General features: G+C 42.9%; 1 protein-coding gene across 2 annotated transcripts; it reads left to right on the forward strand.

Moving 5' to 3' along the window:
• The first annotated feature begins 794 nt into the window (after positions 1 to 794).
• Positions 795 to 24337, forward strand: GATA5 (GATA binding protein 5). 2 transcript variants are annotated; one of them, XM_048820538.2, is made up of 6 exons: positions 795 to 1320; positions 5480 to 5655; positions 19392 to 19517; positions 20872 to 20959; positions 22053 to 22177; positions 23593 to 24337. In XM_048820538.2, exons 1-6 carry the CDS (start codon positions 795 to 797, stop codon positions 23746 to 23748), a joined length of 1197 nt encoding a protein of 398 aa, XP_048676495.1. In that variant the 3' UTR covers positions 23749 to 24337. The 2 variants fall into 2 exon arrangements, with proteins under 2 accessions (XP_048676495.1, XP_048676497.1); XM_048820540.2 differs by having other exon boundaries at positions 5486 to 5655.
• The last annotated feature ends 417 nt before the right edge of the window (positions 24338 to 24754 follow it).

Genomic DNA, 24754 nt, shown 5'->3' on the forward strand with positions numbered 1-24754 from the left:
AAAGCAAACTCCAGAATATGTGTTATCACCTGCAAAGCCAGTATTTTATATAAGTAACACTGTATATTTCAATACATATGATGCGAAATATACACAATACACATAAATTATATATGTTGCATATGATCGTGCATTTGGATATATTTGTATGTGTGCTATACTTGTATATGATCGTGCATATGTATATAATTGTATGTTTTGTATATTAGATATGTTGGATATGTGTGTTGTATTATGCAATATAATAATACCCAATATAGTGAATTTTCTCTGCAGAGTGAATTATTATGGATAATACTGGCAAACTGAATAACTAAAAGGGGACTCAGTTCTGAAATAAAGATCTGCATCTGGCAATAATCCAAACCTTTAATTCTCGCCCGGTGCTTCTTCCCATCCTCATTCGTTTCGTCGTGTTTAGCTGCGATCTCCTTCCGTGAAGACGTGTTAAAACATCCCTCCTCTTCACCAGTGTCCGTGTGGAAGGGCAGGTGCAAGAGGCTGCTGCGAACCAACACGGGTTTGGTTTTTTTATGATCTAATAGTTGTGCCATTAAAAAAAAAGTCATACCTGTCTGCTTTCATGTTTCAGGTGCCTGGAACTGTTACTGACCTGAGCCCGAACATCTGGAGACAGCTGCAAGGGAGCAGCCCAGCTTCTCATGTCAAACTCCCAGCCCTGGACATAGGAATCCTGAAGCCTCACGCCACAGAAAACTTCTGCGCCAACTGAGCGGCCGCTTTCCCCGACCCACGGCTGCCCCGGGCCTTGGTCCCACTTTGGAGGATATAAAATGTATCAGAGTTTAGCCCTAGCCCCCAACCATGGGCAATCGGCTTATTCCCACGACTCCAGCAATTTCCTGCACTCGTCGGCCAGCTCCCCGGTGTACGTGCCCACCACCCGGGTGCCCTCCATGCTGCAGACCCTGCCTTATCTGCAAGGCTGCGAGACAGCCCACCAGAGCCACCCCCTGGGCAACCACCCGGGCTGGGCGCAGACCGGCGGCGAGGCATCGGCCTTCAACCCGAGCAGCCCTCATCCGTCTTCGGGCTTCCCCTACTCGCACAGTCCGCCCGTCAGCAACAACGCCGGCCGGGAGGGAGCCTACCAGAGCCCGCTGCTCCTGGGCAGCGGGGCCAGGGAGCAGTACGGCAATGCCTTGGTGCGCTCGGTCAATGGATCCTACTCCAGCCCCTACCCTGCCTACGTGAGCCCGGAGATGCCTCCCTCCTGGACCGCGGGACACTTTGAAAGCAGCGTCCTGCACAGTCTCCAGACGAGGCAGGCTGCCTTGCCGGGCAGGAGATCCACTTTCGGTAGGTGACCGCAACTGGGCCCTGGTGCACCGCAGAGCCCAGCCCGGCTGAGCCGCACGCGGGTCCCGGTACCTCTGCGCCCCCTTCCCGGCTCCCAGGAGCCCTCCCTTCTGGAGGCCCTGGGGTAGGTTTAACTATTTTTAAAAATGCAAATGATTTGTAAGGCACCCACTTCTCTAGCAGAGGAAGACGGGGGCTTGAGGGGGGGGGGGGAGGGCTTGGACCCACGCCGGTTTGTTTTTCCAACCCATTGCACGTTTCCTTGGGGGGCAATCCACTTTTTGAGTGGGGCCTACCCTGTCTCCCGCTGGAGCCAATGGACGCTTCAGTGGGCAGCAGGATCCGCTCCCTAAAGTGCTGCCAGGAGCCTCATGGAAACGGAAAACTGACAAAAAAGAACCCAGCGTGTTCGTGCATGGCCCGGTTCTTGTGATCAAAGTAGCTCCTGACTCTGCCCCGCTGGAGCTAATGGGACTAAATGGGGAGTCAGGTAATGGGCGCAATGAGGCTGGAGAATCTGACCCCTGAGTTTGAAGTGAACCTTAAGGAAAAGATGGTTCTCTAGAAAGACCTCCTGTATCTTTAACCCTATGAAGGGTCAGGTAGTGGAATCAGCTGTTCCCTCCCCTCTCCAGGCAGGAACTGGGTTGTTGCCACATGAATGCCAGTGTGTGTGTGTGTATATATATATATAATCTCAAGAAGGGGAAAGAACACGTTTAAAAAGGAGAGTGATTTCCCTGGAGGACAGGAAAATGGAGGTAGTTTAAACGCCTTGCCCTTTACCCCAAATGATCTCTCCTTTCTATAATATCGACTCTATGCCTTCGCCTCAATACTTGCCCTTGTGTTTGAATTAGGAGAGCAGATTTATAGCTCCTTCCCTTTTAAGTAATTTATTGTGGTAAATTAGTTTATATTTGAACAGACTCTTGGTCTCCTAATTCGCCTTCACCCAAACAATTCCCCAATTGCATCAATCTGCTGCCTCTGGAGAGACAGTGAAATCTAGTCAGGCGTTGAACAATAAAACCCACTTCAATTCGTTTTTATCCACACGGAGAGCCCTTTTAAATCAAGGTCCTAGCCAACTTTCCAGCTTCTCCCCCTCCTCCCCCTGACCCTTCCCGGTCTGCTAAATAAATAGGACCAGCTCTGGTTTATAACTTATGGGTCTATTCTTCTCCTAAGATTATGTTTTGAAAAGTACTTTAAAATCCACTTCAGGATCTCATCCTTCTTATTATCTTTACTGCGGTGAATCGAATTATCTTATCTCTCTAGTAAGAACAAAGTAAACTAGGAAACATGCCTCCACTCCATGTTTCTTACGAACTTTTCCAAATTGCGGGTCCCACTTTCTTTTATTGCACGTTAAACAGCTGCTTCTTTATGATTTCTGGGAATCGTTTTTATTTGCCTTTGAAAGTAATGTACAATCTTTTCCCCCACTGCATTAGTTGGATCCCCTGATGAGTTGAATGTAATTCTTCAATGCTCCTAAAGCAAACATTAATCCCATAGAAATCACCCCAGTTTATAAACCACCCTCTTTTCTGTTGAGAGATGTGGATTCCTTGCAAAGTCATTCTCTGTGCCATGCATTGTGTATGCTATTGGCCTTCCAAAATGCAGTGTTCAAGAATCTCTTTTAGTTATTTATTTTTGCTCTTAGATCGTGTGAGCGAGTGTGAAGCGCCTTAACACAACAACAATAAGTCCAAACTTTTTTTCTTTTTTAAGGATCGCTTCTTTAATAGGTCCAAAGGAGGTTAAACCAGGAGTGCATTTTGATTTGGAAAGAAAACAGGCAATTTTCAAACCGCGAAGAACAGCTTCTTCCAGAGTGGGAGGGAGGGAGTTATTTCGGGGGGGGGGGGGAGAGGCTTTAAATCAACTCATACTAAGACTGAAATAATAGGGGTTGCTCTGTATCGCCTGCTTGTAAAATAACTGAAGCAAAAATACATAGCTGGGAGATACACAAAGCCAGTCAGGCAAACAAAACGTTTCACTTTCCCTTCTGATTTCTGGAAGAAGGGGGTCAGATCTCACTCTGACATGTCTAGTTAAGTGCCCCATGAATATATAATATTTGGGACTTAGGGGAAAGTATACATGTGTACCCATGTGCAAAATATGGGTGTGTGTGTAAAACCCATGTCATCTTTGTGTGTGTGTGTAAAAGATGTGAATGTATGTGGGTATATACGTGTGTACACACACAGCACATTGATTTTATATTCATTTTATTTTACGTGTATGTTCTATAGCCACATAGTATGGATATGTAATCCAATTAGATGTGTGGTGTCTACAGCCATACACAACTTCAGACTCCTCCAGCGATGGTCCTGGGAGCTGTAAGATTGACTCGAGAAAGCTGACCCCCCCCCCCTTTCCCCTGTGAGTCTGTCATTTGTCAGCTCGGAGCTCTAGGTGTGATTGATACCCACAGGCCAGCATCCCCCGAAGTTGTACATCAGCCATAGACATTCCACCAGGCCTTCCCCAGCCTGCTTGTCGCCACCAGTCAGCAACCAACACCATTTGATTGAAATCAGGAAAGTCTTCCAGTTCCCTCCCTCCCCCCCTCCTCCTTTTATCATCTTACAATAACATCATAGCGATCATTTATTTTTACAACCGAGCTGGGCTGCACCCGGCCCGCTTCCAGCCACATGAGAAGCGGTTTCTGGGGAGTCCGCAGGGAAATGAAATCAAATCAATCTTCATTATCGCCCCTTGTCGGGGATATTTATTTTTTTAAAAAAATCATTAAATGATACATTAAAAGGTTAAGTAAAAAAGAAAACAGGGGAGGGGGCGGGGGCTTCTTTCTCCTTCTTAGCAGATCGTGGAGACAGGTTAGAGCGCTGCTAAAAGCAGGGATGGGGTGTAACTGAAATAGGTCCTTGCGAGCAGGTCCCTTCTGGTGCTTTGCAATGGAGAGAACTTGATCCTCAGCCCAGTGAAGCCGATGGGAAGGGTCCTGCTTCAGAATCCAGGCTCCCATGAGAGTCGGCAGAAAAGAACTTGGTCTGACATATTCGCCTGGATTTCTTTCTCTCTCTCTCGACCCCGCTGCGGCTGGAGTCAATGGGAGTTTTGCAGCTGACACCCCTGGGTCTGACACTTCTCGAGGGCATGAAAAGTGGGAGACCGGCTGATTGACGGGATGGGCAAACCGACCGGGCTATCTGCTGCCATCTCTGCTTAAGCAGAACTCCCCTCTTCATAGCCCTGGGACAGGGCCCTCAGCTATTTCCGCCTATGATTTATTTCATACTGGGGCAATCCAATGCAGTGCGGTGACGAGAAATCATTGAAGTCAGTAGCAAAACTCCCTTTGACTTCCACGAGGCCAGGATTTCACGCGTGGTGTTTTCACCTGCGATCTGGAGGTGGGCAAAACTGTCAGTGACTCCAGTGGGAGTCCTGTTAGGGAGGGATCTTCCCATAACATCTTATTTCTGATCCTTATTTACCATCGCTCTCAGTCACTTCCCATGCCGGCTACCCCTCTGATACTTGTTCCCATGTAGTGATTCCCTCGCCCCACACCACACAGGGCCGTGTCCCTTCTTCCAGCGGAGTTTCTTCCCGAATCACGGTATCCGTGGCGCACTGGTGTGGTATTTTCAGTAGTGATGTTACAACTATTTGCCGTTTAGGGAAAACAAGCTGGCCGGATCCTGGTAAGCCAGAGACACACAGCACGATCCTTTGCTGGAGCCAGGAGATGGCTGACAAAAGCCTCAAGGCTGGAGAAAAGTTCTGCAGATTCTTTGGCCGAAGAGAAGCCGGACGCCCCGGTGTGTCTGACACTTGGTGTCCCGGGGCTGTTTGCTCTTGCAAAGAATCGTATTTAGGAAAGTAGCCCGGGGGGGGGGGGGGGAGAGAGAGGCAGTTAAAGGTAAATTTCAGTGGCACCTGAATGCGCAGCAGCCAAATGCTCTCCCACAGCGTCCCCCAGAGCAATCGGTGCTTAAAGGGCTAGGGAATGCCGTTTTGCCTTTTGTTTCTCTTAAGACAAAACTGGGTTCCTTTGAGGACAGGCGCGCTGGCTCTGCCTAGCCCGGGTCGCTTGGGATCCCCGGGGGGAAGTGACCTTGTCCGGGGAAGGGAGCGAGCGCCTAACCAGCTGCGTTTGGGTCAGTTTCAGAGTACTTGGAAGAATTCCCCGGGGATGGCCGAGAGTGTGTGAACTGCGGGGCGATGTCCACCCCGCTCTGGAGAAAGGATGGCACCGGGCACTATCTGTGCAACGCCTGCGGTCTCTATCACAAAATGAATGGCATCAACCGACCGCTCATCAAGCCACAGAAGAGGCTGGTAAGGCTGGCAGCCCCCAAACCGCCCATCTCTTTCCCCCTCTCTCCCGCAGCGCGCTAGGGAAGTGGGGGATCTGTGCCGGCGCCAGGCTCTGGCTAGAGGGGGTGGTTTGTGCGCTCCGGGGCGGGGGGGGGGAGAGGCGAGTGAGGTGCCTCGGAGCTTTCTTCTGGGGCTTGGAGAATTAAAGGTCTGGCCCCTGAAATGTTGCAGCTCTGAGGAATCCAGCTGAGAAGTGAACTCGTGAGTGCTAAGCAATCATCCCAGCCATATTTGTGCCGTCGGTCGCTGGCGGTCGGTCACGCATGATGATGACGATGATAATCATTGTTCATGAGTCGTTAGCTATTATTCGCTGGTGTAAAAACAGCGCGCCCACCCCACCCGCCCAGCCTGACCTGTTCAGCAGGTAAAGGTGGAAGGATGAAATGACACCAGCTGGTTACAAACGGAGACTTCTGTGCAAGTTTGCAAGGAAACTAACTAGCTATTTACACAGCTACTGCAGCACTGGTGGTAGTCCTACGGGACTGATTTGAAAGGAGAGAAAGCGATAGGGCTAAGAAACCAAAGGTTTACATATTTGTATGTTTCCTCGGGCAGATGATTTATCGAATCTGAATAGAGTGACATGCTCTCCCCTCAGTCGTTCCCACAAAGAGAAATCCAGTGGCTTGATTTTTACAAACATAGTCTTTGACACTGGAATACAGAGGTGTCACCCCTTAATCGAAATCTAGAGCTGAGAGCAGTTGGGTGCTTTCGTTTTGCAAGGTAGGATGAAATTCACATTGATAAGCGCGGGTTGTCTTGTCCTCTTTCCTCTCTCAGTCCACTTGCCTCGTATTTCAAACAAATGACAGGGTTTCTTGCCAGTCGGGGGGAAATCTTTAATGTTTGGGGCTGTATAAAACAGAATCTAAAGAGAGAAGCAAACTATGTCATGTCTTTTTTTGTTTTGTTTTTAATATGACCACCTTATCATTACCCGGGAACTGGCCTTTCTCTAAATATTTTTTATCCCCTCTATCAACAAAAAGTCTGTGTTTAAATTCAGGGGAAGTTATTCAATGTTCGTTTGACATATTTTGACATTGTTCTTTAAAAAGAAAAGAAAAAGCCCTGAGCTTAGTTGGGATTCTAGTGTACAGTGGCCAGTTAAAACAATATTGTGTGCGAGAGAATATTGTGTGTTTATAGTGCAGAAGAAGTGAATTTGCTTTTCATGTCAATAATAAAATTATCTTTCCAAAGTTTTGCCTCTTGAGGCCCCTGAAATTTTCTGCTATAATGCCTAGCAAAAAAACACACACCATATTTTGGAAGGCTACCAAAGATAGATTAAAATGATCTATAGAGTGTCTGATTGACCCTCTGTTGGGTTTTTGATCACTTTGAGTGTATTTTATTGGGATAAATACATGCGGGCACATGTATGCATTGCTCTCTTAGAGGTAAGGAGTAGACAACTAAGAATCTACCGAAGGAAAATACAGCCAGGTTAGCTAGAGAATAAAAAAATAGATATTAATGGGAATAAAGGCTCAATGTCATGGGACTGTATTTACATTTAAATGCTAAGATGAGTAGCTGTGGTTTTCTGCCTCCAGTGTATAAGGACCCCTTCCAATGACAGGCAGAGATCTATTAGGACCCTCCTAGTTACTTAACTTGCTTGTTATTGAATGCAGGAATTCACAGCTCCAGACTCATTGGTGGATACAGGCTGATCAATTACAAACATGTATGAATGCTGAGGATATTTTTAATATTGCTCTCAAACAGGAAAGGCCTGGTTCTGTGCATAGAGCTCTAAGTGTGCATCTCACCGGTCCAAAGCTCCTTGTGTGCATTTCTGGGTTTGCAGAAAAGTTTTCCCATGTAGGCTCCCCAAGAAAGAGGTTTGAGTTCTGCCCTTCACGCAGGTCACCAGCTCCTACCTTCCTGTGATGCTTCCACAGTGCTGAAGTCAGTGGGTGTGTTGTTTGAGCGTGGCTCTGCGAAGAGGCTGGTCAGAAATCATGGCTACTGCGGTGTGAACTGAGAGGAGCCTTTTTTCAAGCGAGCACCGTAAAAACATGGGCAGTAGAGTGTTTACCGGATGCGTGGGCCCCGTACAAAGTCAGGAACCACTTTGACAGCTTGTGGCTGAGGGATGTTTAAATTAGCCAGCTGAAAAATGCAACTGGGGAGTTACTAGTGGTGTGGCATGTGCCTGTCCTTGTGAAAACCTTGACCAAAACAAAGGCATTGCCTGTTGGACACTAGCTATTTGTGTGTTCAGTGGAGGGGCTGATCTTGCAATTCTGATTCAGGGGAATGAATAGCCTGTGCTCAAGGATAAAATGCCTACGATCTCAATTTAGGACCAGACCCAACTCCCATTAAAGACCATCAGGCCTTTAATAGATTGAAATAATGAGTATATCTTAACAATTACTCTCCATAGTGTAAATGCCCTCAGGACATTAAATTAAATTAAATGACATGCTACTAAGCAGTATTTTCAGATTAAATGTGCCTCACCATTTCCAACCATTTCGATGATCACAAACACATAGAATAGGCATGGTATCAGGTTAATAATATAGTAGTGCATGCATCTAGACAGACAAGCTGATTATCTATCTACTAGAATGCATGTTATCACCTCTTTCTAATTTACTTTTTAGGCTGGGCTGAATATGGAACAACAAGTTAACACTGATCTAGCCTTACTTCTTTGAAGTCAATGGGAGCTTTGCCACTGATTTAAATGGGAGCACAATTGTCCCCGGTTAAATAAATACTGTAGGCTGGAATCTCATACAGTCACTGGTGCATTTCTGGCTGTCGGCATTGGCTGAAGGATAGGTTATGGTTACTGTGTTCATTAGTTGCTGTATCTTTTCAGATTAAAATATTAATCTTACAGGTATTATACATTGGATTCCATCACAGTTGGATCTCCTTGCAAGGGGGAGAAGGTGTGTCTTTTTCATGTAAATTCACCTTTGATATTTGAATTTAGTTGTAAAAAGTTTCACCTTTTCACACTGCAGTGATTGGAAACAGAGCTCAGGGCTCGATCCCTCAAACTCTTAATCAGTCAAGTCCTCCCACCAAAATTAGGGAATATCACACCAGTAAATATAAAGTTTCAGTTGGAAATAGATTTTTTTGCAAGAGCTTAGGGTATGAATGCTAATGTAAAATCCCTAATTTTTACACGTATGTCTCCAAAAAGCTGCAAAGACATTTGCACTTTAACTGTGTACGTAATCTGTGCATGTGTGTAAAGTAAAGCCTGTGTGCAAGTGTGTGCAGAATTAGGGTTTATCGATAAATAATTTGGTGAAGACCCTAGTAGTTTGGTATTAAAGATACTGTTATAGATATAATGTAACAATATGAATAGGATACTACACTCATTACTCAGGTAAAACTCTCATTGGATGTCAATGGACAGCTTTGACCAAGAATTTACAGGATCAGATCCATATAGCTCAGGGATCCCTAAGGAGCCCATTTTCCTTTGCATGATGATAAGTCTTACTGAGGTCACTATGCAGGGACTTTGGCTTTTAACAGAATACTTCTATGAACAATTACAATCTCTGTGCAACATTTGTGCTTAGTGAGCCTCAGTGTAAATTGTCTGTTTTCTGTCATATTGCCTTTGAAGCTTTGTTTACAAGTTATCTAGGCAGATGAGATTTGTTTTAAAATTAAAACTAACATGTATCAGTTAAACTGATTTAGAAGTCTAGTGCCAATTTTTAATAAGATTTTTAATGGATTCCAACTTCTTATTATAACCAATTTCTTAAGAAAAACAACTGTTTTAAAATGTAATTCTTCTGTCCGCCTTGCTGTGTTTTGCTTTCTGGTATTTATTGATACCTTCAAAGTCAGTTACTGGAAATAGTAAAGATGCTTGTGTCTGAATTAGAGCGGGGCAGGAACTGGATTTTCGGTTTCACAGAAAATTCCGTGATTTCAGTTCTTCCCATTCCAAAATGGAACAAACCCCCCAAAATGTGAAATTTCCCATTAAATGAACATTTAAAAACATTAATTTCAGGTGAATGAAAATGTTTCATTTTGATAAAAATGAAATATTTCCTTCTGATTTTGCTTTTTTACATTACACATAATGTAATATCAAAACAAAATGTTGTTTCAAACCAGGAAATTAAAATGTTGCATTCTCAAAATGGAACATTTTGCCATCATCAGAATGCTCCATCCCATTATTTTAAAACATAATTTCATTAAAATCCACACGTTTCCCCGGAACGTTTTGCTTCCAGTGAATCAGCATTTTCTGATGGAAAAACATTCTGTCAGAAAACTTCCAACCAGCTGTAATGTGAATAGTGTCTGTATACTGGGGCAGATTCTGATCTCAGGTATACTGATGTAAATCCAGAGCAACTCCACTGATTTTGAAGACCTTTTTTGTTGAGAGAACTGTGTAACTGACTTCACAGCAGATGTTTCTCAGAGTCCTTTCAATACATATAGCAGATGAAATGGAGACAAATAGGTTGCACCATTATTAAGGGTTCATAGAGTTAGGGAAGGCTAACTCTCACACCTTCCCACTTGTATACTATGTCCAGGCTGCCTAAGGATGCCAGGGCTATTTCCTATGCTGCAGGGGGTTAGGCCTGATCACTGATCACCCATCCTTTATGCAACAGCCTCATCGGTAGAGCTGGTCAAAAATTTTCTGATGCTATGGTTTTCCATTGGAAAATGATGATTCAACAAAATCTAAACCATTTCACTAGAATGTATCAATTTCACCAAAAAATCCAGTAGGAAATCATCAAAATGCTTCATTTTGACAATAATATACTAGCATATAGTTGAAATGATAAAGTCAAAAAAAATTTCGATCTTATCAAAACTAAAGGGTTCAATAAGGTTGAAATGAAATATCTCAGAATATTTTGTGATATGAACATTCAGAGATTTAGACTTTTTGTCCTGATTTGAGACAAAACCAAATTAAAAATCCCAGAATTTCCCATGGGATGGAAATTCAATTTTTCAACCAGCTCTCTCCATAAGAGGAAAAATGATCAAGTTAGGGATGGTTTCAGAGCTCAGTCCCACTTATTGCATGTTCTGAGCTCAAAACACAGATGTGTAACAGCCATTTGATATGTCCAGCATCACTTACCTACCATAATCCTCCACCCCAGATCAGGAGGAACTGTTGTTAGGTTGTTATTACTGATGGTATTTCCAAGCTGGGGTATGTAATGTATTTACATATGTATATATTCAAAGCTCCAGGCCTTGCCACATTGGGATATGCTACTAAGGTATTTTGTTGAAGTATTAGGACTTATTCATTGTAGGGGCTTTCCTGGTACAGGCCATCTGCCTAGCACTGGGGAATCATTACTGACTAAATACTTTAAATTGCCAGTTTTTAGAGATGTAACAGCTAGGACTGACAAATGGAACTAATCTAATGTTTAGATAAACCCTGATGTGTACAAGCAATCTTTCTTCTGACCAGCCCCAAATCTCAAGCTGTAGAGGTCTACGGCCATGTGCAAACGGTACTGCACGCAGGCCAGGTGTGTGTCTTAGGCCTTGTCTACACTACAGGGGAAATTCGATCTAAGCTACGCAATGTCAACAGGAGACGCTCTCCCATCGACTCCCCCTACCCTTCTCGATCCGGTGGAGTTCAGGAGGCGACAGGAGAGCAATCTGTGGTCGATTAAGCGGGTCTTCATTAGATCTGCTAAATCGACCACTGATGCATCAATCGCCGCTCGTTGATCCCCTGGTAGACAAGTGTAGACAAGCCCTTAGCCTGTCTGGCAAGCTCTCACACAGCTCCTCTCCCTCACTCCCACATCCCAAAGACTCCCTTTATCAGACACACGCATGCATAGCCTCTCATTTTTAGAGTCCAGGCAGTATCCTATTCACGTCAACATTCACGACCATGTGAAGGATTTTCTCTGGCCATGGCAGGCCCTGGTAGGGACAGGGTTTTACACCTATAAGGTCTGATTTGTCATCCATTGAAGTCAATGGCAAAGTTCTTATTGATTTAAGCACTGCGGGGTCAAGCTCCTAGTGAAGCGAACCTCGTGCATCTCTGCAGTTTAGGACACTTGAAAACACAAGCTGCTCATGACAGCTGCTCTTTTTGCTGCAGCGATTCCTAGTGCATTTTTCTCCAGCTGAAGTCAACAGGAATCTTGGCTGAGCAAGGAGGCTACTACAGACTAATATCATTTGGATTTGTGAGGAAAATAAATGGTCAGGTTTGATATATTTACATTTTAACGAGCCACTGAGCATGTAACACCCATTCCCCAGAGGGCTATACATGCCCAGTAACTATTTTTCATAATTTTTAAGCAATTATTCACACACGATTCAATGCTGTGAGCTGGAAAGCGAAAACATTGGGACCAGCCCCTGTAATCAACTCCATGTAAGCAGACACTTGTATCCACCTGGAGGCCTGTGAACCAAAGTATCTGATTGCAAGATCAGGGCCTGGTCTATGGAAACTCACCACTCACATTATTTACTTATTCCCATAATATAAGAACTAGCGGCCACCGAATCAAATTAATGGGTAGCAGGTTTAAAACAAATAAAAGGATGTTCTTCTTCACTCAGCGCACAGTCAACCTGTGGAACTCCTTGCTTGAGGAGGTTGTGAGGCTAGGACTATTACAGGGTTTAAAAGAGAACTGGATAAATCCATGGATGTTAAGTCATTAATGGGTATTAACCAGGATGGGTAAGGAATGGTGTCCCTAGCCTCTGTTTGTCAGAGGGTGGAGATGGATGGCAGGAGAGAGATCACTTGATCATTACCTGTTAGGTTCACTTCCTCTGGGGCACCTGGCATTGGCCACTGTTGGCAGACAGGATACTGGGCTGGATGGATCTTTGGTCTGACCCAGTATGGCCATTCTTATGTTCTTATGTACAATTCGCATTGACTTCAGTGGGAGTCCCCTGCACAGTGCTTTGGCCCTAAGGGGGCAGATTTTCAGAGGGACTTAGCTTCCATTTAGGCACTGGAAGTGCCTTTCAGGGTAATTCAGGCTCGCAGCGCTTTTTTGAAAATCAAGCCATTAGCGTCACAATGGGAGCTGATTGGCACTGAACACTGGAAAATCTAGCCCTTAATGTCAGATTCACACTGGCATTTTTTTACTGGTATTTGAATCCTGTCATCATACAAAAAACTGGTTGTTCTGGTGATTTAAAAACAAAGTGACTGGCCCTTCAGCAGGCCGATAGCTGGACGACCACTTCCTGCTGCAGTTATGAAATCCAGTCTCCAAATGGGGAAATGGCTCCGCCAGCATGCAACAAGCCAGTCTCTCGTCTCCATAAGCAAGATCACTTGAAAAAATAATTCGGTTCTGCTCCCATTCAATCAGTAGCAAAACTCTCATTGTCTTCACTGGAGTCAGGATCAGGACCACCTGGGAAACCGGTTTCAACCCCAAGGAATAAGGCAGAAGTGGGAGGCCAAAAAGGGGTGAAACTGAGGATGGCTGTGCTCTGGTTCTAAGGGCATGTCTACACTATAGCCGCTTCAACGGCACAGTTACGACGCTGCAGCCGTGCCACTGTAGCGTGGACACTTCCTTCGAGGATGGAAGGTTTTTTCCCCATCCATGTAGTTAATCCACCCCTCAAAAGGAGGTAGCTAGGTTGACTGAAGAATTATTCCATCAATTATATTATATTATATATTATATTATATATATAATATATAATATATATATATATTATATATTATATATATATATTATATATATATATATAATATATATATATATATATATATATATATATATATATAATATATATTATATATATATATAATAATATATATTATTATATATATATATATATTATAGCCGTGTCTACACAGGGGATTATGTCAACCTAACTACATTACTCAGCAGGACATAAAATTTTTCACAGCCCTAAGCGACATAGCTAGGTTGATCTAACCTCCAAGAATACACCAGGCCTAAGGGGCCCAGTATTGCCATCCCTATGTAACAGACCTTCCACTGATATAAGCTCTGTGGAAATGTGTCCTAAGCAATTGTTAACAACACTGAGTCTACATTAGTTTACGTTAGTTACCAATAGTTGAGTAAAGGGAGCTGGAGTGAGCTCTCAGTACACTCCAGGAAAAGGACCCATGTCTTCTTGTCCAGTTTATCCCTATTGTTTTCCCTTTGTTCCCATTTAAAGTCTCACAACAGGTTTGGTCCTTGTGGTTGTTGTTGTTTAATTAACTTTGAAATATCTGAGCTGAACAAATTCCCCAAGGATTAATTTTCAAGATGCATGTTGCCATCCTAGGTCTGATTTCCCCCTGCCCTCCATAAAACCATTGTTTAAACCCCCAAAGCTTTAAAAAAAAAAAAAAAAAAAAAAAAGTCGAGCTTCAGGGTTTCACATTTGCTTTGATTTTGCTAAGTCCTAGACTTTAAAAAAAAAAAAAAGTTTTCTGCACAGAAATTTTCTGAGCAATATCCCTGCGTACAGTCTTCACTAGTTGGTTGGTAGTAAAAGAGTGCTGTACTTGAACCAGTGAATTCAATGAAACACTAAAGTCTCGTTAAGATGAGGAACCGTTGAATTACACTCCCTTACAGTGCATAGAAATATATACTTTGTAGTAAAATAATGCTCTGTTCGCTTTATCTTATGAGCTTCATTCTGTAACCAGCCTAGACAGATATTTCACTATGTATTATTTTGCCTGCTGGGTATGCTGCTTTTACTATGCAAAATTGCATTAAAATAAAAGGCATATTTTGCACTAGAGATTTCAATGTGACTGCACAGTAGTACAGCAGGAACGATACTTAGCAGTGCTGTATACAGCAGTGTAGTCATGTATATGAAGTTACGGTAAGTAAGAATAATACAGTTGCTAGCCCCTTTTATACGATACGGCAATGTTCTGTAAGCAGCAGTTTTGCGACTTATCCTTTTTTATCTTTGACATGAACAGAATGCAACCCTATTGATTTCCATAGAAAGCTATATTACTTAGTGATGGGCTGGGACGGAATTTTGTTTTATAGAGCATCTTTCATAGTCAAGATATCTTGAAGCACTTTACAAAATAATAAATTAGGCCCTGATCCTGAAAGCACATGTAATTGTGCATACGTGAGTAGTCCCATTGATTTTAATATTAAGCTAATGCAGAAGTTGTGATGCTGTCCCACAGCTAACAAGCAGCTCGGAGCCCTGGCTCAAGCCGAAGCCCCGGAATCCCTGAAGCAGGATTCTCAGCCTAGGTGGAGGAATCTCTGTCTCTCCAGCAGGGCACAATCCTGCAGCACGCTTAGGACACGCCTGATATCTGTCAGTCCCCACAGCAGAAAGGCTGGATGCAGGCCTCTAATAATGCAGTTTTGGGTTGACCAAAACTATTTGCAAATCCAAGTCAAATTTGGTGAACAGTTTCACCCAAAAAAAGAAACAGAGAATTTTTCCCCCGAAAAGTCAAACTGTCTTGTTTTGACATTTTCAAAATAAAATAGGATGTTTTGTTTAGAAATGTAGCTAGATTTTTTTAAAAGGGTAAAAACACCCAAAATGAAACAAAACAAAATGGGGGGGGGGGGGGAATTGGTTTTGGTCAAATGAAACAAAATATTTTTCAGATTCTTTTGGTTTGGCTGCCAAACCAAAAAAATCAATTCTCTGATGGCTCTATTCTTAACTTGGTTCTTATTCAGTGAAAACATCCACTAATTGTAAGATTGGGCCCTTTCTGAGGAATCAACTATTTTCCAAGTTACTGAGGTTGTAATTTTTTTTTTAAGGCAAACATAGAACTTTCCACTGCACGGTGGCACAGAAATATACCACATGGTTACTGCAGCACCTCATGAAATAATTTTGATAGAGCATGAATATCCACATGGATATGTTCCGTGCAAGTTATTGCACTGTTAGCAAAAAAACCCAACAAAGAACAAAAAAGGAATTAAAATGATTAAATTGTTCTTATAATAAGAACAATGTTCTCATGAAAATCTATAACACCAATCACATTCTGAGCTGAGAAAGCATGTTCATTCGATAGAGAGGTTTCAGAAAAGAGTAACTATAGCCATTATTTAACTCTTCGTGCGTAGGTAATGCCACTTATAACATCCTTTGAGGACCTTGACTTGGGGTTTGAGCTTAAATACCATGTTAACTGATGGGTATCTAGATCTGTGCGAAATGTATGGTGTGTTTTGATTTACTATTTCATTGGTTTCAGTTCATGTGATTTCCCACCCCTTGAGTTTTAGGCTCATTCGAAGCTAGAATGGCAAAGGAACTCAAATTAATAATCCCCAGCTCTTATATAGCGTTTTTCATCAGCAGATTTCAGACTTGTGTGTTTTGCAACACTCTGCCTTGCGTCTGGGTTTGTATGGTTTCATGAGACATCTCAGTGATCCAGATTTCAGAGGTTTCACAAAGGTTCATTTGACCAAGAAGACCTACCATTTGCCCACCTGTAGCAAACTGTCTAATGACCCAGTTCCCCAACAGTCATGCCCATCTAAAGTGGCAACAAGTTTTGATGAGATGTTCTGGGGGTTCAAAGGTATTTTCTATGAAACGCCTCTGCTTTCATTTCCATGTTCTGAGTTTCTGATGGCTTTGTGGTTTTCTTCAAACAGTCAGCCAGCTCCACAGAGAGACCATCCTCTGTTAATTCTGAGTTTCTTGGGTCAGTAGCTCTGTTAGACCTTCATGTAGCTAACTTTAGCGTACATTTTATTAAATATGCTCAGACGAATGATTCCAAGAGCTTTATCAGCAGCAGTTGGCTGTCAAGTGCAGCCCATGAAGGGCTTTTTTGTTTAAGTGTATGCTACATTTATATAAATAAACACTGGAGTACAATGTTGAAGTCAACAACTTCCTAGACAAGGTCAGAATGCTACAATGGCGGACTTTGCATTGGGGGTGGGGAAGGGCAAGAACGCTCTTTCTTTTAAGTAAACTGCTGGGAAATTAGTAATAACATTTTGTACCTTTTGTCCTTCAGTAAGCAAAAGTAGCCTTGACTGTGTCTTTCTTGCTGCAGTGGAAAGTTAAATCACAATGGGCAACTTCAGAGAATGTTTAAAGTTTTTTAGACCCAGTGTTTTGGTAACCCTGGGCCTGATCACGCTCCCAGTGACTTCCCTAGGAGAAGGAGATGGTTCCATGGTCTGTAAAATTATTTGAAACAACAGTGTATTAAAACTATCTTATAGTTGGTTCTGAAATGCTGTCAGTTACATATTACTCACTCTTCTGTCACAAAACTGCTAGGTGACTGATGATGCAAAGATTACAGAGTAGGAAGGATTTTCTACTGAGTTAGGCACTGAACTGGAACTGAGGAGATGTGGTTTCTATTCCCAGCTCAGCCCCTGACTTGTCTACATGGTGCTTTAGTCCACACAAGAGGGTGTAACTTTTAGTCTGTGCTAGGCTGTCACACACTAAATGACTCGGGTGGACCCTGCTGGTGCACAGTAATGTAGTACAGTGTGAAATGGGACCACATTAACGTGCACCAGGGAAATTTTAGTGCACACCAGCACGGTCTACACGGGCCATTTAGTGCACGATACCCTAGCACAGCCTAAAATTTACCCCCGTATGGTGTGGACTAGAGTGCTGTGTAGACAAACCCTTTGTGTCTGACCTTGGAGAAGTCATTTAATCTACCATGTGTCCCAGTTCCCCATTTGTTTAGTGGAAATAGCACTTTCCTGTCTCGCAGTGTTGGGGAGAGAATAAAATCCATTAGTGATTTGAGGCCCTCAAATACGAGGGTGATGAAGGCTGTAGAAGTATCTAGATAGGAAGACCACTTTGGTGCCAGGCCTAGTATTGGAATTCAGTGGTCAGGAGCACAATTTCAGCAAGTCTGACCTCATGTCATGAGACCTGCTTGATCATCCGGGGCGGTGGGTCCAGCCTCTCAGGTAGTACTGGATCGGTTATCCTGCTATAACACTTAAGGGTGGTACTTTCCAAAGGTCTCAGCACTGGCCTTACTCTACATCCAGTCAGTGGTAGAAGTCCCCCAGTCTTCAGCGGGGACAGCTAGGCCAAAACCAAGCACCTCCTCTTAATACCAGATGTGGTCCTTACGACTGTGAGTAGGCCCATTGGCTTGCAGTATGTGCTGCTTCCATGGGACTATTGATGATAGGAGAGACTATGGGACTGTTTTCAGGCTGGGTTGTGCCAATTCTGCAAGGTGCTGATCTCCTTCTTCTCTAGCTGAGTTACCTGAGGATGCTCAGCTCGACACAAGATGTGAGCTAAGCAAATGGGGCCCGATAGCAGTTAAGGAGGCATATCTGAGGGCAGGATTTTGCCCGGGTTAGCTATACCAGGTTAGCTATACCAGGTATATCCATGACCCCATCCCTCCTGCTCAGGACAGAAATTGCTAGGGAAAGATTTTGAACATCATCAGATTCTTTTCTGTGCAAAAGTAATCCGCTTGCATCTCAGGGTTATGTTTTGGCAGGTTGTTTTTTGAAAAATAAATAATGTATAAAGAAATATAATGATCTGCAACAAGTTGCTGAAGCTGCTTCACTTAGCAACCAGTGACTCAAAGAGCTTTCTGTCACTTTGCCCTCCCTGTCTTCTGAAACTCAAATCTGATCTGCACTTAACAACTAACTTTGTAAAACGTTTCATTTTTGTTCCTTCTCCCCTTACCCAATTTATCACAATGCTTAGTAATGATGTGACGCAATAATGGGAAAACAAAACAGATGTGGAATTCTTTGTTACTTGCATCACCCAACATCTATCTCCGTGATGAATTGACATTTTTGTCCCCAGGCTGAAGAACATCACTCAAACACCTGAATGTGGCGATAGTCCATGATATTAAATATGGCACCAGTATCTTTACACTTACTGAAGACTCCTGTTCAAATAGTTGGAATGCCTAGCGCTAAGAGACATTAAAATGAAACGCCCATAAGTTGACAAGCTAAAACCCTGTGTTGAGAGCTCTGAATTTCCCACTAGCTGAGAACACGATTGACAGAGACAGGCCTGCTGCTTCTACAAAGTGTTTCTGCTTCCAGCTAAAGAAACATTAGCTTTGGGACTTGTCCTGCAGTCAAGCCACCCACAAAAATTGGAATTAATTAGTGTTTGGAAAGTGCTTTGGGCTCTTTAGATGAGAGGCGGGAGATGCAGGAAGTGCAAAGGATCATTCTTTTTTTATGAACCCGTTCCAAGCCCAAACACCACTGATGATTTACACCAGAGATCAGTCTGGCCCCCATTAACTTTAACAGTTAATTTAAATCAACAGCATTTTTCTATGGAGTTCGCAAAATTTCTACTTTCAAAACATGGATAATAATTCTTATAAGACTCGTCTCCCTCCGAGTGGATCACTTGGAAATTATCGCACCATGTTATGAAATATTATTTCTCGGAACATATTTGTTTAACATTAGTGGAAGGGATTAAAAGGATGTTTGCAAGGTTTATCAAGCTCCATAAAAGAACGTTTGCAAATCAAATGAGCTCACTGGACGGCTATTTCTTTGATGTGAATTTTGTTATCTTGTGCATTTAGTCAGCATTTTTCATCGTCCAGGAAATCAGTGTAATTTGAGATTTTTCCTTTTCCCCCTGCATGCAAACTCTTACTTTTCTTTTTTTCATGTGTGTGGGGTTTTTTTTAGTCTTCATCGAGACGCGCTGGCCTTTGTTGCACTAACTGTCACACAACTAATACTACCCTCTGGAGACGGAATGCAGAAGGAGAGCCAGTCTGCAATGCCTGTGGATTATACATGAAACTCCATGGGGTAAGGCGCTAATTTATCCTCCAGAGGAAACCATATTGTCTTTAATCATTTCCCACCAGGTTTAAAATATCCTGCCTTCACTTCCTATTGGAAGGGGCAGCTTTATCCAGTCCAAGAATTGGAAAGAATTCAGAAAAGAGCTAAAGGAATGATCTAAGTCTGGAAAACACGTCTTATAGTGAGGGACTTAAGAAACTCAGTCTGTTTCATTTATCAAAGAGAAAGTTAAAAGGTGATTTTTATCACGCTCTACAAGAACATACATGGGGAAGACATTTCTGATAGTAGATGGCTCTTTAACCTAGCAGGAAAAGGCATAATGAAATTCAGTGGTTAGGAGCAGAAGCTAGATAAACTCAGACTGGAAATAATGTGCACGTTTAACGGTGATGATAATTAACTATTGGAACAATTTACCTGTGGACGTGGTGGATTCTCCATCACTTGAAGTCTTTAATTCAAGGTTTGCTGTCTTTCTAAAAGATCTGCTGTAAATCAAACAGAAGTTATGGGCCTGATGCGGAAACTACTGGGTGAGGTTCTCTAGCCTGTGTGATGCAGGAGGTCAGAGTAGATGGTTATAACAGACCCTTCTGGCCTTAAAATCTATTCATTTTAAAGGCGGCAATACGTCTTTCCTTTCCATTATCTCAGGGGCACAAGTGTGATTCTGTTTCTGCTAACATTTTAATATGAATGTAGTAGATAAGAAAGATGTGATTGCTAGCCTGGAGTTCCCTGTTTCCATAGAACAGGTACCTCCAAGGTAGCAGCAGGGCAAACTTTCCCAGACCAGGACTATGCACCTGCCCAGACCTGGCAGGGGCATGTCTAGAGGAGACAGGATGGTTTAGTCTCCACGCCCATTTGATTCTTGGTTTCTAGTAAGAAGGGCAGTTAGCGCCAAGTTGTGGAGGTGGTTTGATGATGTTTATCCACTCAGGGCAGGAACCTCTAGTGAATTGTCCATAGGCCACAAAGCAGACTTTGTGCGTCAGCCTGGGCCAATTTGAGCCAGTGCCCTAGAGGTTAACATCTCCCTATCCCATGACCATTCCCTGGGAGACATCCAGTGCCCCACACACGGGTGTAATTTAATAAGACACAGTTGCAAAGGTCACTAATAAATCAGGAAAAGGAAAATAGGAAATAATGGAAAAGAACAAAATTTGTGTGAAAGCCTCAACTGTTCAGCCTTATACATCTTCCAGCCAAGGCCTGTTGTGGAGAAAAATAGCACTTAGTGAAGGACAAGGTCTTTGCATGAGCTACAGTATGTAAATATAAAAGTAACACACATGGCAGAGCTCAGTACAATACACTATTAATGATTCCAAACTTTGTGGGTGTCAAGGTGCCACGACCTCTGGCAATGAAAAAGGAAAGCATCCAGACAAGGAAAAGGAAGCCTAAAAACATTACCAAAGGCAAAACCTCAACAGGTATGGTTCTTTTATTATTCCTCCCTATGGCTTAGACTCTAAGTAGGGCCTAGTGTTGTCAGTGATTCTACAGCTATGGAATTGGCTAAAAAGTTAATTCCTGCTACAGAATACGCCTGCAGAATCTAATCTTTCCTACAAGAAAACAGAGTGTCTTTTAGTCTTTATGACTGGAAAGAAAACCCTGCAGATGCGAGCTGATGCAGTGTTGTTTCCCTGAGCCTCAGACGAGAGTCCCATTCTTCTCATTGGGGTGTCCACTCATGTTGGCGATGTAAACGGCAGTGCTGTTAGCTATCTCACTGCTGGGCATTTTAGAAGACACATGCAGACACTGTATCCCTGGCTGTTGGATGGATGGAGTATATAGGGGTGGGAGCAGTAGGGCAGCCGGGTATTTTCAAGAGTAGCTGGGGCAGAGGGAGGTAGGAAAGGTTAAGAGAGGATTTAAAAAATTCCCCTCAGAAGCACTTGAGAGAGATCTTGTCAATTTCACTATACGCCTCCATGCTGCGCAAAGGGTTCCTGAACTGCAACTTCAGCAGCAAGGATGTAACTGGTGTAAAGGGGAAAGGTGGGGGCCGGGAGTGCCTCAGATGGTCTGCTGAGCCAGTGAGGGGAGTGCCTCGTGTTGCACTCAGCAGCAACCCTCTTGCTGGTTTAAGAGTGGGGCTGATGGACTCTGAAACCATTCCAGCCCTCTTCAGTCAAATGCATGATGAGAGCCAGGCTGTGGGGCCTTTAGTGTGATGGGTGTTAAGGTGGGGAGCAAATGAGTGGACTCGTCTCAGGGCTCTGACAGGAAGGGCCACCCAGGAAGAATAACGTTCATGTCTATCACGTGTCTCCCTCCCTCCCAAGTACCTCTAGCGTGTCACTTACCAATCAGTTCTGTTTTTTCCATGTTTTATCTGAGAAACAAACAAACAAACAAACTACCACACAAAAAGTACTCTCATGTTTCAACAATGCCATGAGATAGGAGATTCTCCCCTAAAAAAGTTCAGGGAGCTATTAAAATATAAATGACTGTTTCTCTGAGAACTGACTTATGTGTCTGCTACTTTATCAACTGGTAACCGTTATCTTTCAGGGTCTACAACTTCAGCCACTAACTCCCCTTCTTCCATTACAAACTCGGACAGCACCGTCACTTTAAAAACCGAACCCAATGTGACATCACAGTACCCAGGACAAACCATAGTGTCAGTCTCCCAGGTAAAGCTTGAGATCAGAGAGCTATTTGTATTTGTTCGCATTGATTTTTTTGACTAGCCGGTACCGGACTAAGTAGTTTAACTGTCTGTTGCTACAACAAGCCAGTTTCATAATTAGACTCTCCCATCCACACCTCAACCTGTCTTCTACCCCTAAATGCACCTTTTGCTCTGAAAACTATTAGGCACAGATATAAAGGGTGGCCACAAGTTTTATAATTTGCATAGAGTCCAGTTCTACCCTTCTACAGAGTACACAGCTTCTACTTGCACTGATGGCAATGGGCGTTATGTCCATGTCGCTGGGCTTGATTCTGATCTTGCTCTGTTGTAAATCAGGAATAACACAATGGAGTCAATTGAAAACCAGTGTAAGTGAGATTAGGAACTTGCAGAGTTCTTGACAGCTTTCTAATCAGACAGGTATATACTTACCTGTATGGCATTCTCTTTATTGTTCTGCTGGCAATTAGAGGTGTATCTAACACTCATGAAAGTGCAGCGCAAAGAGTGTTCTCTAGAGATCATTGGGTGTCAGACCCATTTCCTGTCTCACGAGTTTGCCTGGATGGGTTGCATTGGGTGCACGGATTGGTGCTTTGTTTATCTGATGGAAGAGATGGCTCTAAATCAAAATGTTCTGACTATGCATCGTCTTTATATTGGGCCTAACCAAGCCTCTGAATCTGAATATGTCTGAATTTAAGGGAAGTTCCGACTGAGATCCCATCTGTGAGATTTGGTGTTCTCTCTAGTTTATAGTAGAGGTTCTTGGTTGACATTGATAAATGTGATTGGTGTTATGGTTAGAAAGAACATACATGTGCCCAGAGATCTCCAAACTGGACACATTCAATCTATCAATCAATCAGTAGAGCCAGGTATAGCACAGGCTTCTTCCAGAGAGCTCTGCTAAGGCACTTTAGTCTTAGAATGAAGCAATCCTCTTGTCTAGTTCTGGGGTTCTCTTGAGCATACAATTCTGCTAGGGTCTAATCTATCATATTCATAATCTGTCATATTCATACTACTAAATTATGACAAATCTGACTATTCTTTTGCTAATGACATGGTGCGAGTAATGGGTTCATCTTACATTCCCTTCATTCAGAATTGGAACACTGTCAGCTAAATTGCTGGGGTTTTCAATAGAGCCTAAGGAAGATAGGCATCGAATTCCCATTACATTTCAATGGAAGTCAGACACCCAACTCCGTTAGGTTTCTTCAGAAATCCCATCCTAAGTGATTAGCTAGACGATTTTAGAGCTCGATTATTGCATCACTGATCAAAGACAAATACAAATAAATAAAAGTAACTGTAACTCAGTGTTCTCATGTTGAAACTTCTGCTTTAAATATATATTAAAATACATCTGTGGCTTTATAATAATTCTCCTTATCGTAATCTTCATAGGCTCAAAGCCAGTCGGATGACACACTGGCCAGCGGCCATTCTGAGTTCAAATTTGAACCTGAGGATTACGCCTTCACTTCTGCTACCATGACTCAACAGTCAGGACTAAGCATTCCCCTCCGTCAGGACTCTTGGTGTGCACTGGCATTGGCCTAGAAAGAAGGCTTCCAATAAAACACTCTGGACCAACCTTTCTACCTTCCCAACTAACGGATAAGAGGCAAAAGAAATGGCTGCCTTCGAGCTTTGGGACTGAAAGGTTTCAAGTAGTCCATATATGATTCTGTGTTCAAAGACAGATTTCTCTCAGAGGCTGGAAGTGAAAGCTTAGAAAATGTTGGCTATACTTGGCCAAGTTCATTCTTCCTGACTGATTTGTTCTGTGGTACTCACGCCTCTAAAAGCTTTCACTCTGCAGAACTGAACTGGAGACGCCTCCCCAAAGCAAAAGAAAAGGGGATGTCTCTCTTTTCATGAGGAATCCTTTATCTTCCTGAGATGAAACAAATAAATACATCCCAGAATCTATGTTTATTCACGATTATTTCTCCCTTTTCTGACTCTTCTGTGTGCAATTTCTTCCACTTTCCAAAAGACTGTGATAATATAGCACCAAGTAACTTAATTCTATTAACACGTAAACTGTGTTGCCTTCCTTATGTTTACTGGCCACAGCAGGAAAGGAAAAAAAGACCCTGTTGTTTTAAACGTATGCTGTTTTATATTAAAAACAATCATCTCTATAGAGCATTCGCTTCTGAAGCATTTAGTCTCTCAACACTGATCCCATGAGTCATTCATGACATAAACACGCTGCTCTTCCAGTTCTATATCCAAAGAAAGAATTTCTTTTTCTTTTTAGGCAAACCATGTGACAAAAATGGTCAAAAAAGATTCCGATAATAAAATAAAAGAAACCTTTGAAATGTCCTTTTTCTTTTGGGTTATTTTGTTGTCGTTTCCAGTATTGCCAACTCCACGCATTCAAAAATCACAAGTAAAGCCCCTAAAAATCATGAGCTCAGCTTAAATTCATGAGATCTTTTTTTAACCCTAATAAATGTGTGGTTCTTTTTGTTTGCCTTCTGGTGTTAGACTGTTTAGAGTTCATGTTTTCAAGCTTTTATCTGAAGTATGGGCATGGCTTACAGACTCCTACATG

The sequence above is a fragment of the Caretta caretta genome, chromosome 13 (genome assembly GCF_965140235.1).
Source record: "Caretta caretta isolate rCarCar2 chromosome 13, rCarCar1.hap1, whole genome shotgun sequence".
Classification (NCBI taxonomy): domain Eukaryota; kingdom Metazoa; phylum Chordata; order Testudines; family Cheloniidae; genus Caretta; species Caretta caretta.

Excerpts from the sequence above, each read along its gene's own strand:
- GATA5 (XM_048820538.2), top strand. The coding sequence starts at position 795 with ATGTATCAGAGTTTAGCCCTAGCCCCCAACCATGGGCAATCGGCTTAT. Across the intron at positions 19,518-20,871 it reads TATACATGAAACTCCATGGG|GTGCCACGACCTCTGGCAAT; the intron begins GTAAGGCGCTAA and ends GTGGGTGTCAAG. Across the intron at positions 22,178-23,592 it reads CCATAGTGTCAGTCTCCCAG|GCTCAAAGCCAGTCGGATGA; the intron begins GTAAAGCTTGAG and ends TAATCTTCATAG.